The sequence below is a fragment of the Amia ocellicauda genome, chromosome 12, assembly GCF_036373705.1.
Source record: "Amia ocellicauda isolate fAmiCal2 chromosome 12, fAmiCal2.hap1, whole genome shotgun sequence".
NCBI lineage: Eukaryota > Metazoa > Chordata > Actinopteri > Amiiformes > Amiidae > Amia > Amia ocellicauda.
Window position 1 is genome coordinate 28,726,141 of NC_089861.1, and position 21,185 is coordinate 28,747,325.

General features: G+C 39.6%; 1 protein-coding gene and 1 pseudogene across 1 annotated transcript; one reads left to right on the forward strand and one right to left on the reverse strand.

Moving 5' to 3' along the window:
- The first annotated feature begins 713 nt into the window (after nucleotides 1-713).
- Nucleotides 714-3,188, forward strand: LOC136764047 (putative nuclease HARBI1; annotated as a pseudogene).
- Nucleotides 3,189-12,937: 9,749 nt separating this feature from the next.
- On the reverse strand, nucleotides 12,938-18,328 carry LOC136764135 (phospholipase A2 inhibitor and Ly6/PLAUR domain-containing protein-like). Its single transcript, XM_066717951.1, has 5 exons — nucleotides 18,233-18,328; nucleotides 16,186-16,302; nucleotides 15,735-15,884; nucleotides 15,226-15,336; nucleotides 12,938-13,928 (listed from the first exon to the last, which is right to left on the reverse strand). The coding sequence occupies exons 1-5, from the start codon at nucleotides 18,279-18,281 to the stop codon at nucleotides 13,696-13,698; spliced, it is 660 nt and encodes a 219-aa protein (XP_066574048.1). The 5' UTR covers nucleotides 18,282-18,328; the 3' UTR covers nucleotides 12,938-13,695.
- Nucleotides 18,329-21,185: the final 2,857 nt, after the last annotated feature.

The window sequence follows — 21,185 nt, forward strand, 5'->3', positions numbered from 1 at the left end:
AAATAGCACACCTGTACATTGTTATTATAACTGTAATTATTATTATAACTGTATAAAGAAAGAAATAAGAAATAAGGGAACACAGATGGAGACGCTGTGCCCACCACCAGCATCACTTTTTTTTTCTTTTGCCTAAATTGATTATTCTAAATGGAAAAAAATGGGCATAGAGAGAGCAATAGAGTCTGTTTTAGAAAGTTAAAATTTTAAATCTTAACCAATCAAAACTTACACATTTTTACAGTTGGTTGAATAACTATAAAAGACCCTCCTTCAAATATAGAAGTACAGCCAATTAAGTAGGGTGTATATTTGAAACTACAGATTTTTTTTTTTTTACTGGTCCAATCAGATTTTAGTGGCTAAGGCGCTTGAAATGACTGGTCCAATCAGATTGTAATACCTATCGCTAGACTATTGACGTCGAAACGTTTACGTAACTTTTGTTTGCTAATTAATGCATAACAACGGATCTAAGGAAAACAAGTGGTGCTTTTAAAAGAAAATCCAAAAAGATCAGGTAATTGAAGGAAGCTATTTTTCTGAAGAGGCTTCCTTCCATTTCTAATTCTTTGCAAAACCACTGGATTTCAACAACAACGAGGAAATCGCTAGCATTAGCACAGACCCTTGCACTAGCAGGGGAGGGACTGCTGCCGTTTCCCATTCTGGGGAAGAAAAAGAGGAGGATATCACCACTTTTTGTGAATGTGATGATAATTCCACGAAGATCCAGCACCCATCGCTACCAGTCTCAGAGCAGGTACCTCAACTCTCCCGCAACCCGGCAGGCACAGACCACCCACAGCAACAACATCAAACGTGCGCTTCAGACCGCGGTTAATATAGTTGTGATTTTTTAATTGTATTTAATTTATTTTTTCTTTTCAAGATCCGAGTTCAAGATCCTTTTAACCTTTTAATTAATGATTGTTTTTAAAAATGATTTTGAAAAAAACGAATTTTAATTGTTTTAAAAGAATGATTTGATTTTAGAATGTACTTGTTTTGCTTGTTTTTTTTTTTTGGTTGTTTTGTTCTGTTATTTTGTCAAATACATTGGCCGTCTGGATTTAATTTTAAATGCATCAGATTGTTTTGTTTTTGTTTTTATTGTATTGTTTTATATATTTTTTGATTTATCTGATGCATTTTCAGCTACTTTCAATGTATTTGACCTTTTTTGTTGTTTTGCAGTTTGCTTTAAATCACAAGTTTATTGTTTCATTGATTTAAGCACATGTTTATTTGAGTTCATGTATTCTGTTAATCACATTAAGATTTTATTTTTTAAGTGATTTTCGAAATTGATTTTTTTTAATCGTAAGTATTACAATTTTGAATGTTTTTTATATTGAAAATGTAAAATACTAAAACAATAAAAACAGTATTTAGTTTTTCTTTTTCTTTTAAGTTTGTCAATATTTAATGTTTGATTTAATTCCATGTTAGTTTTTCTTTCCATTTTAATTTATTTTTCACTTTCGGTTTCAGTTTATCTTATCTTTTTCAGTGTTTTCTTGCTTAGTTATTTTAATTTGTTAACTAAGATGGTTTTAATATGTTTACAGCTGAAAATGTATTCATTAGTTAACGACGCCACTGTCCAGAGGGCTATACTACGAAGGTATCTGGCTTATCCAGGTTCAGGAGTAACTTTGCGAGGTCGGGTGCATCTTCCCGGTTAACCCGCACTACGAAGGTGGATAAGTTTTACCCGAAGTCTGCTGTCATGGCGATATACGCGCATCTCTACACTGCTCCAGCAGGTTATGTTCGTGCTTAACTCGGTGTTACCCTATACTGTATGAGCACCACCTCTCCGCCCACAGTCTTGTCGAAAAAATTTGGAAGACCCAATCGACATCGGCGCACGGATTGTGAGAGGCTCACTCCGCAGGGTGTTTAGAGACCGTGCAAATCCTCTGTCTTACCCCGATGATGCTCTCTATGAAAGATTTCGTTTCTCATCGGAGGGAAATTCAGTGTCTTTGCGCTTCTAGGCCAGACGTCTCAATGCCACTCGCCGCATTGATGCCCTCACTGTTGAACAGACAGTGTGTCTTGCTGTGCGGTATTTTGCCAGCGGACACTTCATGTATCCCATCGGTGATGCTGAATATCTGAGCAGGAATACTATGTGCCATGCAGCTCACAAAGTGGCACTCGCTCTCTCCAAACTGCTGGATGGATTTGCTGTGTTCTCTGGCCATTTAAGCATGCTGAAGATCAAAGAGGCTTTTTATGGGATCGCAGGTAATTCCCAATTTAGAAGTACTTGATCTATTTTTAATATGCATAGGCTGGGCCTATATACACATTTCTTTTCCATAGGAATCCCGAGGGTGATTGGTGCAATTGACTGTACGCATTTCCCCATTAGAGCACCCCTTGGAGAACATGAGGGGGATTATGTGAATAGGAAGTCATTTCACAGCATCAATGTTCAGGTATTTGATCATATCATATCTGACATGTAGGCTAGTCTACATTATTTTATCCTCAAAACTTCTACTTCTATTCAAGACAATTAAAGACACATTAGGTGGTGATTTTTTACAATGGTAGTAGGTTAAAATGGCCTGAATTCCTTTGTCAGATGACATGCGCTCACCATTTAATGGTGACCAGTCTGGAGGCTAGATGACCGGGGTCGGTGCATGATTCACGCATATTTCGGGAATCCACTCTTGGTCAGAGATTTGAACAAGGTAAGACAACCACCACCTTATATTTCACACATCATGCTGTATTGTGTCAATTTCTTTCTATCGTTCAAAGGGCGTTTTGATGGTCTGCAGCTTGGGGACAGAGGCTACCCGTGTCTGCGTTACCTGATGACCCCCTATCCTGACCCACAAACAAGGGAACAAATAAAATATAACATGGCTCACAGTAACACAAGGGTCAGGATAGAGATGACATTTGGGGTCATCAAAGCACGCTTTGCTTGCCTGCAAGGCTTATGGGTGTGTGTGGAGCGGGCATGTGAGGTGGTGGCAGCATGTGTGGTGCTCCATAACATTGCCACTATTAGAAAAGAAAGAGCACCATGCCAGCTGCCGATGCCACCAGATGTAGTGGACCCAGTGACATTGGATCACCCAACAGGAAGAGCCGTCAGAGAAGCCATCACAAATCAATTTTTCACCCAATCAGAAGAGACACATGAAAACATTCTTTATTGATATGTGTATTTATTTATTGGCATTCTCCCTTTCCTGAAAATTAAAAAAACTCAAGTTAAAGTTGTCATGTTCCAATTTTTCAAATTCCAGTTTAAGTTTTTTTATTTGTAGCCTTTTTTTCTGGCAGTCGAGCTCAAGCATACGCATATACAGCGAGCGCACATTGTCAGATCCATCCTACACAGCAAAACACATTGAGAGAACAAACATGGCATGCAGGATTCGACATCATTTGTGCTTCATATTGTTAATAGCAAAGAAAAAGCTACCCTTTAGGTTCTCTGTGAGGCCTGAGAGGAGGTAGCGATGGGTGGGGAGAGTGGTTGATTTAGCTCCTCCTGAAAGACAATAATCCGAAGGTTCATTCTCATTAAATAGATGTATGACTGGAAATATCAGCTCATGACAATTTGCCATACATAGCCTAGTATTAGCCCATGTTAGTCACAGTTAAATAGACATGAAAGTACAAATGATTAAATGGGTCAACCTGGATGTGTGTCAGACACAGCTGACATGGTCTCCTCACCCAAGTCCTCCTGAAAAACAATTTAAGAGAAAAGCTGTTAAATTGTGTCAACATATCAGCATTGATAAATCCACTAAATCCACCTAAATTATTTCCACACTTACCTCTACCTGAGAGTCAGATGAGGGACATGCTGGTGGCTGGAGCAGATCAATAGTATCCCCCTGAACTGTACATAAGACAGGCATGTGAACTACATACAATTATTTTAAACTGGGCAATCAAAACAATTGATATGATATTACCCTGTACCCTGTACCCTGTACTGACTGCCTCCTTGACCCCCTCCATTATGGGCCTTCCTTTATTATTCGCCAGTGCCAACTCCTCTGCCTGTGAAAATGAAGCAGGGGGTGGCCCTCCTCCAGTTTTCACTATGTCGGCCTTTTTTCTGTTTGCTGTGAACACATGAATAGGCTATTATAAGTGTACGCTACGAACCACATACACTCACCTAAAGGATTATTAGGAACACCTGTTCAATTTCTCATTAATGCAATTATCTAACCAACCAATCACATGGCAGTTGCTTCAATGCATTTAGGGGTGTGGTCCTGGTCAAGACAATCTCCTGAACTCCAAACTGAATGTCTGAATGGGAAAGAAAGGTGATTTAAGCAATTTTGAGCGTGGCATGGTTGTTGGTGCCAGACGGGCCGGTCTGAGTATTTCACAATCTGCTCAGTTACTGGGATTTTCACGCACAACCATTTCTAGAGTTTACAAAGAATGGTGTGAAAAGGGAAAAACATCCAGTATGCGGCAGTCCTGTGGGCGAAAATGCCTTGTTGATGCTAGAGGTCAGAGGAGAATGGGCCGACTGATTCAAGCTGATAGAAGAGCAACTTTGACTGAAATAACCACTCGTTACAACCGAGGTATGCAGCAAAGCATTTGTGAAGCCACAACACGTACAACCTTGAGGCGGATGGGCTACAACAGCAGAAGACCCCACCGGGTACCACTCATCTCCGCTACAAATAGGAAAAAGAGGCTACAATTTGCACAAGCTCACCAAAATTGGACAGTTGAAGACTGGAAAAATGTTGCCTGGTCTGATGAGTCTCGATTTCTGTTGAGACCTTCAGATGGTAGAGTCAGAATTTGGCGTAAACAGAATGAGAACATGGATCCATCATGCCTTGTTACCACTGTGCAGGCTGGTGGTGGTGGTGTAATGGTGTGGGGGATGTTTTCTTGGCACACTTTAGGCCCCTTAGTGCCAATTGGGCATCGTTTAAATGCCACGGCCTACCTGAGCATTGTTTCTGACCATGTCCATCCCTTTATGACCACCATGTACCCATCCTCTGATGGCTACTTCCAGCAGGATAATGCACCATGTCACAAAGGTCAAATCATTTCAAATTGGTTTCTTGAACATGACAATGAGTTCACTGTACTAAACTGGCCCCCACAGTCACCAGATCTCAACCCAATAGAGCATCTTTGGGATGTGGTGGAACGGGAGCTTCGTGCCCTGGATGTGCATCCCACAAATCTCCATCAACTGCAAGATGCTATCCTATCAATATGGGCCAACATTTCTAAAGAATGCTTTCAGCACCTTGTTGAATCAATGCCATGTAGAATTAAGGCAGTTCTGAAGGCGAAAGGGGGTCAAACACAGTATTAGTATGGTGTTCCTTATAATCCTTTAGGTGAGTGTATATACTGTGTATTAATGATGAGAAGTATTAATACACACCACTTGATATAATATTTTTATATTTCATCCGGACTTGTTGCAGGTGCTCTTTCCACTGGGGCTGCAGCTGAAATGATTGTTAGAATGAAGTTATTCTGAACACAATGGCATTACATTCATTCAGGCAGCCCTACAGACTGGGTGCTTTAGTAGATCTTAATTCATTAACATTGAGTAACGGGTCAATTTCAGAGAAGTAGCCAATGTGTAGGCTATAATTGAAGTATCCTAAGTGTCTTCACATATTTAGATAGATTATTTTACTCAATCATATTACAAATAAAAGAAGAGTCTTAACATTGTGTGTAATACCCGAGTGACACGATGACTTTACCAATTGACGATTGGCTCTTTTATTTAGCTACTACCGTTAAATTAGGTAAGACACAACGTTTTATTTTCACAACTTGTAAATTAACTTAATTTAATAGCGATTAGCTGTGGAATATGTGCCAATCGGGTTCAATCGGGTCTGTGTTTCCCAGCCGGGTCCGGGTCCAGATTTCAAATAATAGACGGGTCCGAGTCAGGTCCGGGTAGCACATTTCTGGGTCTCTTCGGGTTCGGGCACACATTTTTGAACCTGTGAAGACCTCTAGTGGGAAGTGCTAAATGAATGGAGAAGAGGGTTGAATGAACAAGTGCACCTGGTGTTGAGGAATGTTTGAGACATGACATAATATAGTATTATTTATTATTATTATTTATTTATTAACAGAAGCCCTTATCCAGGGTGACTTACAAGACATAAGAGCATTACAAAAGTGCAATAATACAGTACAGATACAATTGCAGTTACATTAATGCATATACAAACATACAGTTAATACATAATAGTCCTTCATCCTAGATTGTAATAGCTAATAAGTGTAGACAATGTGTGAAGTCATAATGGAAGGGGGCATAGGGGACATAAAATTAAACAACATGAGTACTAGCAATGTAAAAGCAAGTAGTATGATGAAATCGTTATTAAACCAATTTTACAGGAGAGCTGAGCCACACAAGGAAATACACAACTAAATTACAGGTACAAAAAAAGTATTGAGTAACCGCTGAAAGGTGCTCAGGAACTCTGCTGTCCTGACTTCAGTAGGAAGGTCATTCCACCACTTAGGGGCCAGTGATGAAAAGGAGTGGCTCTGGAGCAGTGGTTTTCAAACTGGTCCTGGAGTACCCCCTGCCCTGCTGGTTTTTGCTCCAGCCAAGGCCTTAACAGTCAGCTTCTATTTTGATCTTTGGTATTTTGTAATACAGGACAATGGAAGTCCCGAACAGGAGGAGCCTAATTTGGCACAAAAATGGGACGTACCAGCTAATGTGGGACAGTGAACAGCTTACTCAAGGGTCTTTGAGAGGAAGGGGAGTAGGGAGATGGTGGTAGTTCTGAGGAGAGAGAGCGTCATGGATAGGTTTCTTGAGGAGTGGGACCACAGCAACTTGTTTAAAAGCAGAGGAAAAACAGCCAGAGAGGAGTGAGGAGATCAGGAGCAGTTGCTTGAAGGAGTTGAGTTGGGAGAGGGTCCAGGTCGTGGGTTTGTGACTTAGGAGGAGAGAGGGAAGTTCAGAGTCAGAGAGAGTGTCACAGGGCATGACTAATGGGTCCATGCACAGGCCTCTTTCTTTCTTTAGCAGTTTTATTTTCATTATTGCATGCATGTCACTTTATTCATCTATATTAAGTTTGTAGAATTATTCACGGTTTCTGCATTGGCAGTAGGGTGTATTCCTTTCCTAAAAGAGGAGACTGCCTCCCGTAATTGAATAATTGAGCACAGCCCCCGTTAGGTTAGAGAAACGCACCTTAAGTCACAAATGAACCTATGTAACGAGCAGGAACTGCACAGACTGAAAGGAAGAGAGCACAGGAGAGCACACAGAGCAGATCGGAGCACACAGTGCAGATCGGAGCATAGGAGAGAAATCGGAATGCACGGAGATCAGAGGACACAGGGAAAAGTTATTTGACTATGGATTGAATCGATAGTGCTGTACTGCAAGAGGAAAAGTGCAGATCAAACAGAAGGGCAGTAAAGAAGCCAACCTGTTACAAAAAGGAAACTGAGGAGAAGATTTGAAGAGGGTTGGTTCGACGAAGGGAGCATTGAGCTACATGAAAAGGACAAGAGCGCATAAGACTAGACTCTATACTGGTAAATTGCAACATGGGGAGAATCCCAGCCGAGAAGCAAAAACAGCAGACAGCAGGGAGAGAGAGCTAGACGGACGGCATCTGAAGTCAGCCTTTCCAAGCTACAGGGGCGCAGGGTCTCTCCAGTCACTGCTTCATAGACCGATAAGTTACACTTTTCACTTTTCCCCACTGCCCGTGTATGAGCTAGTTATAAATCCTTGATGTGTGCCTCTACGTTTGGGTATAATTTAATCACTTTGTTTTCTATTTTTAGTTGGATTGTGTGATGACGTTTTCATCCAGTGACGACTGCCTGCCACGGGATGAAGCTGGAATCACTAATTGTTTACATTTTGTATTTGGACACTTGGACACTTGAATGTAATGTTTTTTATTATTGTATTGGGTTTTTATTTGTCACTTGGGCTCCTAGCCAATTGGTGGAGCTGATGAATGAAATGTTTTAACTTGTGTAATAAATCTTTGCAAAACCTGTGTAGGACTGCTGTGTGTTTTTTGGGCTGACAACTTAAGCTAGTTGAAATACGAACCTGTGCGGAGAGGTAATATTCAACGTTGGGACTGTCATTCATTCTGGATCCTAGTGCCCGATAAACACTAGGTGGCGTAGATCGGCAGACTACATTTTTGTTTTGACATTGGTCGGTAATTGGGGTTATACAGTCTGGTGGACACCCCGTCTCGTGTCACAAGAGGTGAGAATGAAGAAAAGGAAGATCGATTAGTAGGAGATTTAGGCAAAATGGAAGAGGAGGGGGAACTGTTGAAGAGCTTGTGGATGTCTATTCTTAGAGAAGAATTAGTCAAAATCATCAGCAGAGAGAGACAAGGGAGGGGGAAGGGGTGGGGGGGCAAAGAGGGAAGAGAAGGTGGAGTAGAGTTTACTGGGGGTTATTTACAGATGATTCGAAGAGTGCTTGTAAGTAAAACTTCTTAGCTGAGGTGAGTGAGGAAGAGCATGTGGACAGTAGAGGTCGAGGGTAGCTGGGAGTTTGGACCTCTTCCAGTTATGTTCAACAGCGCACAAGTGGATCGGGCTCAGTGGAGGATGGAGGAGATCCAGGGCTGTGCAGAGGAGGGAAGGACAGTATGAAACATGAGAGGATGGAGAGAATCAAGGGAGGAGAACAAAGTAGAAGTAGCAGACAGCCAGTCAACAGACAGATAGGAGAGTGGAGATTACGGTGAAAGGTGACAGAGGGAGTGGGTGGGGTGAAGAGGGAGGGGAGAGACATGGAGAAGGAGATAAAGTGGTGGCCTGAGATGTCCAGGGGTGTCATGGAGAGTGTAGAAGGGGAGCAGCCTCTTGTGAAGATAAGATCAAGCTGGTGGCCTGCCCTGTGAGTGGGGGGAGACGGGGAGAGGGAGAAGTTTGAGTCAGCTCTCTGCATTTCCTTCCCACCACCCACTCCTTGATTCTCTGCATCCGACTTCCGCACAGCTCACTCCACTGGGACTGCCCTCCTGGCAGTCACTGATTCCCTCAGCTGTGTTCGGGTGGCCTCCCTCTCTTCAGTCCTCATCCTCATTGATGCATTGATGTAGCATTTGACACTGTCTATCACTCCATCCTCCTCTCCTGCCTCGCTGACATTGGAATTTCTGGAACTGCTCTCACTTGGTTTTCTTCCTACTAACAACCAGACCTACCAAGTGACATGGCAAGGTTCCTCATCCACTCCCCAACCTCTCCTCACAGGTATACCCCAAGACTCCATCCTGGGCCCCCTTCTGTTCTCTCTCTACACAACCTCCCTGGGCCCCCTCATCACATCCCATGGTTTCTCTTACCATTTTTATGTAGATGATGCCCAGATCTTCATGTCTTTTCCCTCTTCTGACCCTCTCATTCCCTCTCTCATCTCTTCCTGTTTATCTGCTATCTCCGCCTGCATGCACTTGTACCTCAAACTCTCAAAATCTGATCTCCTCATTTCCCCCACTCCTCCTCACCTTTCGCTGATCTCTCCATCTCAATCCCACTGGAATCTATGACACTCTTCTTCCACTAAGAACCTAGGAGTCACCCTCGATCCTTTGTTTTCCTACAATCAGCATATCGCCACGCTGACATGCACAAATGATGATTCTTCCTGAGCAACATACGCCAAATCCGACCCTTCCTCACCGACTACTCAACTCAGCTACTTGTCCAGTCACTGGTCCTCTACCGCCTGGACTACTGCAAATACTACCCACCCCCTCCAGTTCATTCAGAACTCTGCGGCTTGTCTGGTATTCTCTCTGCCCCAATTCACACATGCTACTCCACTGCTACACTCTCTACACTGGCTCCCGATCTCAGTTCACATTCAGTTCAAGACATTGACCGTCACCTACTGCTGTTTCAACCAGAGTGCACCAAGCTACCTTCCTCCAAACATCCCCTCTAACTTTGCCTCCTCTCCACTCAACTTCCTCCAGAGCCCTTTTTCAACCCTGGCTCCTAAGTAGTGGAACGACCTTCCCACTGAATTCAGGACAGCAGAGTCCCTTACCACCTTCCGGCGATTACTCAAGACACACTTATTCAGACTGTACCTGTAACTTAGCTATTATTCCCCTGCGTGGCTCAGCTCTCCTGTTAAATTGCACTTCATATCTAGTTTTCATCATACAACTTGCTTTTACATTGCAAGTACTCATGTTTATATTGTTTCCCCCTATGTCCCCTTCCCCTGAGCTATTAACTATGACTTCACATCTCGTCTGCATTTATTAGCTCACACATCTAGGATGTAGGACTTTTGTATACATTTTGTATAATTTTGTAAGCACTTATGTAATTTTGAACTTGTAAATTGTACTATATCTTGATCTGTAATTCTAGACTGTATTGCACCATTATAATGCTCTTATGTTTTGTAAGTCGCCCTGGATATGGGTGTCTGCTAAGAAATAAATATTATTATTATTAATACTATTAACACGTGAGGCCACACACACAATTGCACTGTACAATATTTCACAACAATAATATGCAATGCAACTGTTTCTGATTACAGAAACTGAGTCAATAAATTGTCAAAATGTAAGTCCGTAACTAACAAACAGTAGCTGCCATGCTAAGGTTACAAATGCAGGTGCAATATACATACAATTAATCAAGCTAAAACAACCAGTACTTAGCTGAGCTAGGTGACTACGTCCGCTGTTCTGTGTACCCATCCTGGGGTGATCAATTCAACAACACAAGTTGTTGGTATAATTAGTAGAAATTGTTTGTACACTTTCTTTGGAGTCAAGAGGTTTTATTTATTTATTTATTTATTTATGTAATTATTTTTAACCATCAGTGAAAAAGGGAGAACCACCCACTTTCTTCTTTATATAATTATCTTGTTAAGGTAGTATGCAATACATTTATTTTAACCTTCATTTGTTCCCTCTGTTGAGTCCTTCCTCTTGGAAGTCAGAACTTTTAAATTTTAGAACTGTAACTGTAAATTGTAAAACTGATCAGTGTTATTTATTTCAAACTGCTTTCAATTCAATTAATGTTATTGACTACTCGCTTTGTCTGAATTGCTTGATACTGATAACACTATGTAACACAATTTTTGTTCCTGGGTAGTAAGTGTTATTTCCTAATGGCTTATGCCTCAAAAGTATAGAAAATGACTGTTATTCCCCACAAACTTTGCTTTTGTGAACAGGACAGTGATATTTTGAAATGTAACTATTTCCAATGAGAAAACGGGCAAATTTGTGTCTCACATAAAGTCAGAAAAAAAAAACCATATGAATCCAAATTAACATGTATTTATACTAAAGTAATACAAAAATAACTACAAAAGATTTAGAAGTGAGTTGTTTGTCAAGATTTATGATTATACTGTATTTACAGTAGTTAATTTGGATTAATATGTTGTTTTTTTCTGACTTTTTCTGACTTTATGTGAATGAAAAGACACAAATTAAAAATATTAAATTGGATGAGTTTTCACAGTTCAACATCAACCGCAACTGAGGCAGACAGTGAAAAGACACCCATGAAATCTCTGGCCAAACATCTGGATTTCAGAGCTATGGGAAGAAAAGAAACAACCTTACACTTCCCTTGATTGTGCAGACAGTAATCTGGGGTGTTATGTGCGTAGACGTGTTTCTACTTTGTCAGTTTTTAAAAGTCAGCAACTGCAGAAGTTTATTAAATCATTTTTTAACAAAGACACTACAGACAGGTGACAAATTAAATGAGTTAAATTAAATTAAATAAATGAGTGGAGGAACATAACAAATGCAGATGCCTTCAAACCTTCAAACAGGTGTACTGCATGATACAATTAAGCAATTAATATCCTATCATGCTCTGTGGCATGTATACAAATGCTGAGCAGGCCCAGTTGACCTAAATTTTGGATCAAAATGGCAAGAGGAAAGATCTAAGTGACTTTGAAAGAGGGGTCATTATTGCGGCATGAATGGCAGGATCTTCAGTCAAAAAGACTGCGGTACAGGCCTGACTGCTTGACCACTAGAGTGAGGGGGTCCGGAGGCTCTGTTATGCTGTGGAGGGCATTTTCCTGGCATGGTTTGGGAAGGGTCATTGCAAATCATTACAAAGTTATTCTGAGTGATCACCTTTTGGTGAAACATTTCTATCCTGATGAGCGTGGTCTCTTCCAGGATGACAATGCCCCCATCCACAGGGCACGAGGGGTCACTGAATGGTTTGATGAGTATGAAAATGATGTGAATCGTATGCTATGGGCTTCGCAGTCACCAGATCTAAACCAATTGAACACCTATGGGAGATTTTGGACTGATGTGTTAGACAGCGCTCTCCACCACCATCATCAAAACCCCAAATGAGGGAATATTTTAGGAAGAATGGTGTTCATCCCTCCAGTAGAGTCCAGAGATTTGTGGAATCTGTGCCAAGAGCATTGAAGCTGTTCTGGCAGCTCGTGCTGGCCCAACACATTACTGAGACACTTTATGTTGTTTATATATATATATATATATATATACATTAAATAACTGGTAAAATCATATGAAATGGAAAGAGGGTGTTACTGTGCTCTAACTACATTGATTCAGGCTCATCCATGAGTAGTACTAAAATGGAGTATGAATAGGTTAATGCATAGAGAGCTTCCAATGTAAATGGACAAATAAAAGTGTGACAAGTTAAATGCAAACAATGATTAAAGTGTATTATTTTTTGTTAAGGGCTTTCAAAATTATATAAATTGTAATATCAATTTCACACCCCCAAATGTATAGGGGGTGTGCCATACAAAAACTCTGTTGTAGGCCTACACTATTTTCTGTGTTGCTCCATCTGTCTCTGTGCATCTTGGTATCTTGACAAGCAACTTAGCCAAAGCAAGTCCACACACTGTACATTTATTTCCCAAAGGTTTTAATAGAGCACAAAAGACAGCAGTGCAAGAAGCACATTCAAATAAAACACACACACACACCAAAAACCAACAACACTGCAATATAATCATCCCTTATTGCAGTTGAAATATTTACACAAAACATTTTTTTCTGCAGAATCAAACTATATCCATTAAATCACCTTTTTAATTTAAATCATGTCATTTCCACACATTGGATTTTCAATCTTAATCATTTCACTGGCCTATTTATCCTGTGTTTTCTAAGCCTGTACTAAACTGGATTTAGCTTTTACCTGTATGATGCCATGATATTTTATTTTACCCGTTCTGTTTAAAATGGGGTTTAAAACTAAACTGCTGAATTGGTGGAACACAGAGTTAAAATGAAAACAGTTTAGATTAACCGCACACACAGCAAGAAAGAGTAAAAATTGAAAATCATCTCAAATATAAATGGAAGGATTTACATTATGGAATGAAACTGAAAATTATGAAAATTGCTTCATAAAAATAAACTGAAACATGGGTCAAAGGCTTGATGGGTCTAGGCATGGTCTATCATTATTAACTGTGCTGTTTTATTTATTCTACTTCCCATCAACTTACATTTAGTGATTCAACTTCCCAGCCCAGACTTGCCCACACAGCACTAGGGGACTGATTCCTCCAGACTAATTGCTGTCACAAATACACACAGCAATGTATTGAGCTGATCTGATCAGTGCAGCAGCCAAGCAGTACAGTGGTGTCTGTGTGCCCTTCACTCAGACGAAGAGGGCAATGGGGGCAAGAGATGCCAGCAGGAGGAAGAGACTCTGTCCAGCGCGCTTGGCGTTGTTGCACAGTTTTCCCTTACAACAGCTGATTCCCTTGACGATATTCTCACTATGTCTGAAATCCACACGGAAGCTGTTGAGAAACTCCTTTAGTGGGAGGTCACTGCAGATGTTGCTGGTGGCGCATCCCTTCACAACTGTGGTTTGGTTACCATCAGCAACTAAGAGGAACAGAGTGGGGTTGTAAAGGCTCTACTTTTGAAAGCCCTAACCTGCTTTCACTGCCAGCAACTGAACCAGAGGGATTTCAGAAAGTCAGCAGAACTGGGCCCTGTTAGTACTGGGGGACCAATCAGGATAGACAGTTTGCTGCTAGAAGTGTTTTTAGTGAGCCTGTAGATTGTGCTCTGCCTTAAAGCAATGCATATTCAGCAAAGCTGAAATTGATGTTGGGAAGAATTATTATTATTATTATTATTATTATTATTATTATTATTATTATTATTAACATTAGAAGATCTGTAATGGTTTAGTCTACAGTGGTTTTAAGCATCTGCACTGTGTAATTCTTAACAATTCCTTGCCAGTTTAAATTTAGTTGTGTTTTTTAATACTAGTCATCTTTTCATTATTATTCACAGCATTTAACATCTGGCACTAGCAGAGAACTCTCCGTAACTGCTTTGTCAATTTTCATTCATGTACATGAGATCTGACTGAATACATTGTCATTGCGTTTTAAACTGTGAGTAGCTGGGACAGAAGTGTCAGCCACAAGAGAGAAATAATCCCCAAATGTGTTATTGTGTTAATTTGGACTTTCCGCAATCCAGTTGAAGTAATTAAGATAAGTAGTATTGTATATGGGTTTCATATAGCGAAAAGAGAGGAAACTGGTCAGATTCGTTTTAAGTACCAGTCTCTTAGTATTTAACTTATTTCTACTATTAGTGCACGTAAGATTTTGGATTTGTGAAGTGTTATTTTCTGAAAGTTATTTAGTTTTTCTTGTGTGGGATATTTGGTTTGTTTATTTTGGTTTGAGGTTTGGTTTACCACTACTGCTAAGGTCTTTTATGTAATCAAACTTTCTCTTGTTGAAACATTGCTGCTAACAATTAGTATTGATATTACATTTTTGGTGTCCTCTATTGTTACTATACTTTTACTGTCGCGTTGTCGACATTGCTGCATTTTATTATTGAACTTCATGTAACTGTTACCAAAATCAATAATGCACTTTAACTTGTTGCTGCTCACTCTCAAATGTGTCTAATTGAAGTTGTTTCTTGGCTCTGTTTGGGAGTAATGCTGCTGTAAGTCCTTGCTCAATAACAGAACCTTTAATACAGATTGTGTAGTGGCTACATTTTATATTCCATTAATTGATAGGTGTAAAGTGCGGTTACACAGGTTTTTAGTTGGCGATTTGCAAGTAGGTCAAAGTTCTGGTTTGGCCCGGCATTTGAGACCTTTCATTGTCTGAATAATGATTTCTGGGCTGCAAAACAAACTCACCAGAGGACTTGAAACAGTGGTCTTCAGCTCCCAGACAATTCATGGTCTTGGTGCAGTTTTCTTTGTCACAAGTGTGGCACTGGAGGCTGTTTGTGGTGTTGTCTGTGTGTACTATCATAAAGCACAATAAACACAATCAGGATCAGACACAGAACAATGACTTTGAGCTCTCTGGCCAGCATTACCGACAGATCAGTGTTATTCTTTGCATGCATTTTATTCTAGTGGTCTTTGTTGTAAATGTCATAGAATCACTTCTCTCAGTCACCACCCTCATTTCTTAATTGTGGCTGCACTCCCTTTGACAACAGTGCAACCATGTAATGTCCATACATCTATAGTTATAAATAGTCACATCCATCTAATTATTATTCAGATGGAAATTGTCCTTCACGGTCTTATCACTGTCCTCTTTATCTTTAAGTGATTGTAGGAAAGATGCACAGAAGCCCACTAACCCACAGGTCCCCCTCACATACATTTGGCCTAAATATATGTAGCTTGATTACCAGGGGCATTCTCTGTGTTGCACTTTTCTGTGCCGCAGCATTTTATACTAAACTTTATCCCTCCATGCACTCCAAAGTTGATTGAGACATCCTCTCCACAGACATTGGGTTTGACACACGACTTCATGGTCATCTCTGTGGTTTTCCCCACTAAACAAAAAAAAAAACAGTTTCCTTATGTAGAATAAGCAATTTATATAAAGCTAAGATTCAACAGAAATGTACATAAGAAATATAGTGGGAAGCAACAGCTAAAGCCTGACTCTTGAATTCTGTGGGAAACACATGTATTATGTAGTTATCAACTGGTTGACCCTTGTGACCTGGGACAGGAAAACCCCCCCCCCCCCCCCCCCAACACTAACCCTAACCCCCCCCCCCATTTATGTTGCCCCTTCTCTTTGCCTAACTCTTCAATGATCGTAACCCATACATAAAATATGTATCTTACAGTGAGTGACACTGGTAGTTGTCGCAGAGCAATTCGTTTTTCCAGCAGTGCAGTTTGTCGTCTGAGTGCACGATGCAGCAGAGGTTGCTTCACATTGGAAACATTGGAGACAGGCAGCTGCAATATCGGTTGATTAATGAAACACCCATATATGAATACAGATATTAACTCCTAATGTTAGGGTTATACACCATCCATGGTCATATTTTATTTTAGAGCTCATCTACTATGCATGTATTAGCCATTAACTGTTCACCAACAATCCCAAAATAAGACATTTGTGATTAAACATACGGCTTTCACACTATTTGGAATCCTATATGGAGATACAAGCAAAATACTGTTTTATTTGGTGTAGTATTTTACATTTTCATAAAAAAAAACAATTCAATTTTTTAATACTTGTGATTAAAAACTTTTAAAATCAATTCTTAAAATCACTTAAAAAAAATTAAACTTTTTGTGATTTTAACGAAAAACAAAACAATTAACTTCAAATAAACGTGCCCAAAACAACAAAACAAATGTGATTAAAGCAAAACTGCTCACCAACATAAAAGTCAAATACATTGAAAATAACTGAAAATGCATTGGGCAAAATAAAGAAACAATTAATAGGTAAAAATAAAAAACAAACAAAAAAGGTCCAATGCATTTAAAATTAAATCCAAAACGGTCAATGTATTTGACAAAAGAATATAACAAAACTAAACCAAAAAAACCCTAAACAATTAGTGGTTTAAAAACAACTAAATCTTTAAAAACAATTAAGATTCATTTTTAAAATCGTTTTAAAAACAATCATCCATAAAATAATTACAAGCAAAAGTTATGAATTTTTAGACACCGCACTAAGCTGTAAAGTCAGGGCCGGCGCTACCTATAGGCAGAGTAGGCAATTGCCTAGGGCCTCGGGCTTGGAGGCGGGGCCTCCATAACCGTAACATCCCTATACCCGAGTGTAACGGGGCTCATTCGAGTCATAATGAGATCGTTACAAAGTGACGTAACCCCTCGGTAAAAGTAGTATAGTGTTAATCCTCCTGTGGCAGAAGTCCCAGTCTGTTAGCGTAGAGGGCCGCTGCGGAGCCCCGACCCGCATCGTCTATACCAGTCCACCAATGAAGAGGGGGGTCTCCAAATGTCTAGAACCGGCCCTGTGTAAAGTTAATGTAAATAGTCGATTCTGCTCTCTCTGCAGAGGCTCTTCCCGCTGTACTTTCCTGCATTTAAATTAAAAAACCTAAGTTTATTTAAAAAAAAAAAAGTTAGATATAGTAATACTACTAACTACAGGTACAGTTGCCTCCAGAATTATTCATCACAACCTTCATAGACTACAGTGGGTTTAAGTGACATAAATGCTAGTGTATTCAGTATTTGTTGCATAAATGATTTAATGACAAGAGTACTATTTCAGTCATTCAGTACTTGCATATTTTCAAAAACGAGGTTAACAATTATTCATACCCCAAAAATTCAAATCCAATAAACTTTGGACTGACATTATGTTTGTGATATCTAATACTGAACGTCTTAATGATTTATATTTGCATGTATTTATAAAAAAAAAACGAAACTCACTGTACAGTTTTCTTTGCTAAAACAACTTGTTGTTACATTGAATCGGGTATAAATATATCTGGAGGGCACTGTACATTTACAATTAGTACAATGTAATCTAGTATGTGGAGATGCAAAAATACATGTAAATGCGACTAAATTTTATTTTTGTTTTAGACCCTTTCCTGTTTTAGAAACAACGAGAAACATAATGATGTAAATTAATATCCCGTATTAGCGATCGAGAAGATTAACATACATTAACATACATTTCGTTTTTATTTCCCATTTATATAATAATAATAATAATAATAATAATAATAATAATAATAATTATTATTATTATTATTATTATTATTATTATATAAGACATCACCAAGATATCTGCGCAGCTGTGAGAAGAGAAGAGCACGTTTTCCATTTCAGCAATTCAGTAAGCCCCACTGATATTATACAGTTTGCAACAGAGGCCCCAGTGTCCTACCTGAGGAGAGCACCGCGCACACCAGGGTGACAGTTTCCAGCAGCTTCATCTTGATGGTTTGACTCTGGCCAAGTGTCGCTATCTCTCATGTCTCAGCCCCTTTATGCAGGCCTACACGGGGATATATATATATATATATATATATATATATATATCTGTGTGTGTGTTCGGGGAGGCGGGGCTGGGGGTTGGCATGTGCAAATGTCGTTTGCCCCAACAAAATAATATGCGTAATTTATGTATTATCTATTTTACGTATCTCAACAATAAATACTTTAATCGCTGTGGCTAGTCAGCCAACTTTTCCTAACGTTTTCTCTTATCGGTCAGATTTAAATGAAAGTAAACTTTAAAACCACATAATTAGCTTCTGCTCCTGAGTGATTACAACGCCGGATTTTAACTATTGATTGTCAAACATTTATTTCGACTTTAAATCTCAAAACATTTGCCTTTTTTCTCAAAAGTTTCGACTTTTTTTCTCAACAAATACATGTTGTTTTCTCTCTCTTCAGTGGCCCTAATGCTCTTCCATACTAGGCAGATGTTTAAAAACAAGAATATATTGAAGTAGAGAGCTGCCGATGGATTTAATTAAAAATGACCTAGTCCATGTGGGGAAATGTGCAAATGGTTCGTTTTCCACGTGATTTAGGTACAGTACAATTACCTAAATTAAGGAGATGAAAGGAGGGATTCATTAAGCATTGTTTAAACTTGATGTGTGAATGGTGATTGGTTGAATTACACTTTCAATCATACTTAATTAATATAAAATAGATCAGTACTTTTGGAAAGAGAACAAAACTATTACAGTTTAAACTATTATTAAACTATTGTCTACCATTTCCGCCTGGATGCACTAGCACCACCTCAAGCTCAGCCTCTCCAAATCGGATCTCCTCTTTTTTCCCCCACTCTTCCTCACCTTCTGCTGATCTCCCCATCTCCGATCCCCTTGGAATCCACCACACTCTCTCCTTCTTCTTCCGCTAAAAATCTAGGAGTCACCCACGCTGACGTGCACCTGCAGATTCTTCCTGAGCAACATACGCCGGATCCGTCCCTTCCTCACTGACTACTCAACTCAGCTGCTCGTCCAGTCCCTGGTCCTCTCCCGCCTGGATACAGCAACTCCCTCCTGGCCGGCCTGCCTGCATCCACTACCCGCCGCTCCAGCTCATCCAGAACTCGGCGGCTCGTCTGGTGTCTCTCTGCCCCGATTCGCACACGCTACTCCACTGCTCCGCTCCCTCCACTGGCTCCCGATAGCGGCACGCATCCAGTTCAAGACACTGACCCTCACCTACCTCTGTCTCACCGCACTGCACCAAGATACCTTCAGACACTCGTCTCTCCATACATCCCCTCCAGACCACTGCGCTCCTCCAGCGCCAGAAGACTAACTCTGCCTCCTCTCCACTCTCCTTCCTCCAGAGACGCTCCTTCTCATCCCTGGCCCTTAAGTGGTGGAACGACCTGCCCACCGAAGTCAAAACAGCAGAGTCCTTGACCTCATTCCGGCGCTTATCAAGACGCATCTTTTCCGACAGCACTTGTAATATTAGTCCTCTATCCCTGCTAGATAGCACTTCAGCTTATTATGCTCCTCGCGTTCTTGATTGTTTTCCTCCTTGCTCCCTTTCCTGTAGCCCTAGTCTGTAACCCTACATCTTGACAGCACTTAGCTTTCACCGTCCAGGATGTAGGACCTCACTTACTGTACTTGTGTAAATTGTAAATTGGAATCTGTAAAATGTATTTTGAATTGTTATGTTTTAGCTAAGTTTAACTTGTAATGATTGATGCCTTGTACTTCTCTGTATTTTTTGCACTTATGTTGTAAGTCGCCCTGGATAAGGGCGTCTGCCAAGAAAAAAAAAAAAAAAAAAAAAAAAAAATAATAATAATAATAATAATAATACAGAGAATATTGTGTTGTGTGGAAGGGGTCTGTTGGTTTGTTCAAAGGTAAAGCCGAGAGCCTGGCTACTGAGCACATCATAGGGATAGTAATTGTGGGGTGCCAAATGTAAAATAATGCAGATTGTTTTACGCATGTCTTTTTTCACAGATTTAGTTTGATTTAGATTTAGTGTTTTTTTTAAATTTCATTTAAAAAAGCTTTTTTTCACATGTATAAATATTTAGATTGTATAACATATAAACTAAATATCTAAATAAATGCTATATCTCAGTTTTGAAAAATAAATACTAACTGTTTTGACTAAATATTTAACAATCCTAAATCAGAATTTTGCTAACTATATATTTAACTTTAAATATGGAAAGCTCTTACTACATGTAGTTTTAAAGTAAATATTTATATTTTAAATATTATAAAACGAATGCTAATTATAAATGTTATATGTGGGGTTAGCAAAACAAATATTTAACTAACATTCAAATAAATAGTCCCACTCATCTGTGACACATCAGCCTTCTTAGTCCAGTGGGGGGCTGGAATGCAGGGCGACTCTAATCAAAGCGTTTTTGTACATTGACCAGGTCATCGAGTTGTCTGGTTGTGTTATGCCACTACACTTCAAGCACAGCCATGTACAGAGCTCACCTGCCCAAAGAGGCGGGCCTCATTTGCATATTAGCTTAATATTTATTTTGTTAATCCCAGATTTAAGATGTAGATTCAACATATAGATTTAAACTAAACAGAGATTTAAGATTTAAATATTTATTTCAAAGTAAAGTGTTTAGTTTCCAAAACCCATAGGATTTAGTTAAATAGTCAAACAGCTAAACTTGAGATTTAGTTTTAAGCATTCATTTAAAAAACCCGAAATATTTATAAATGTAGGGGAAATGCTTAATTTACTCTAGAAAAACACAATATTTAAGCTACATTTTTGAAAATAGACACGCAAAAATATTATTATATAGAGACCGCGTCAAAGACCGAGATCAGAGGCGTCGAGACCGAGACCTCACAATGTGT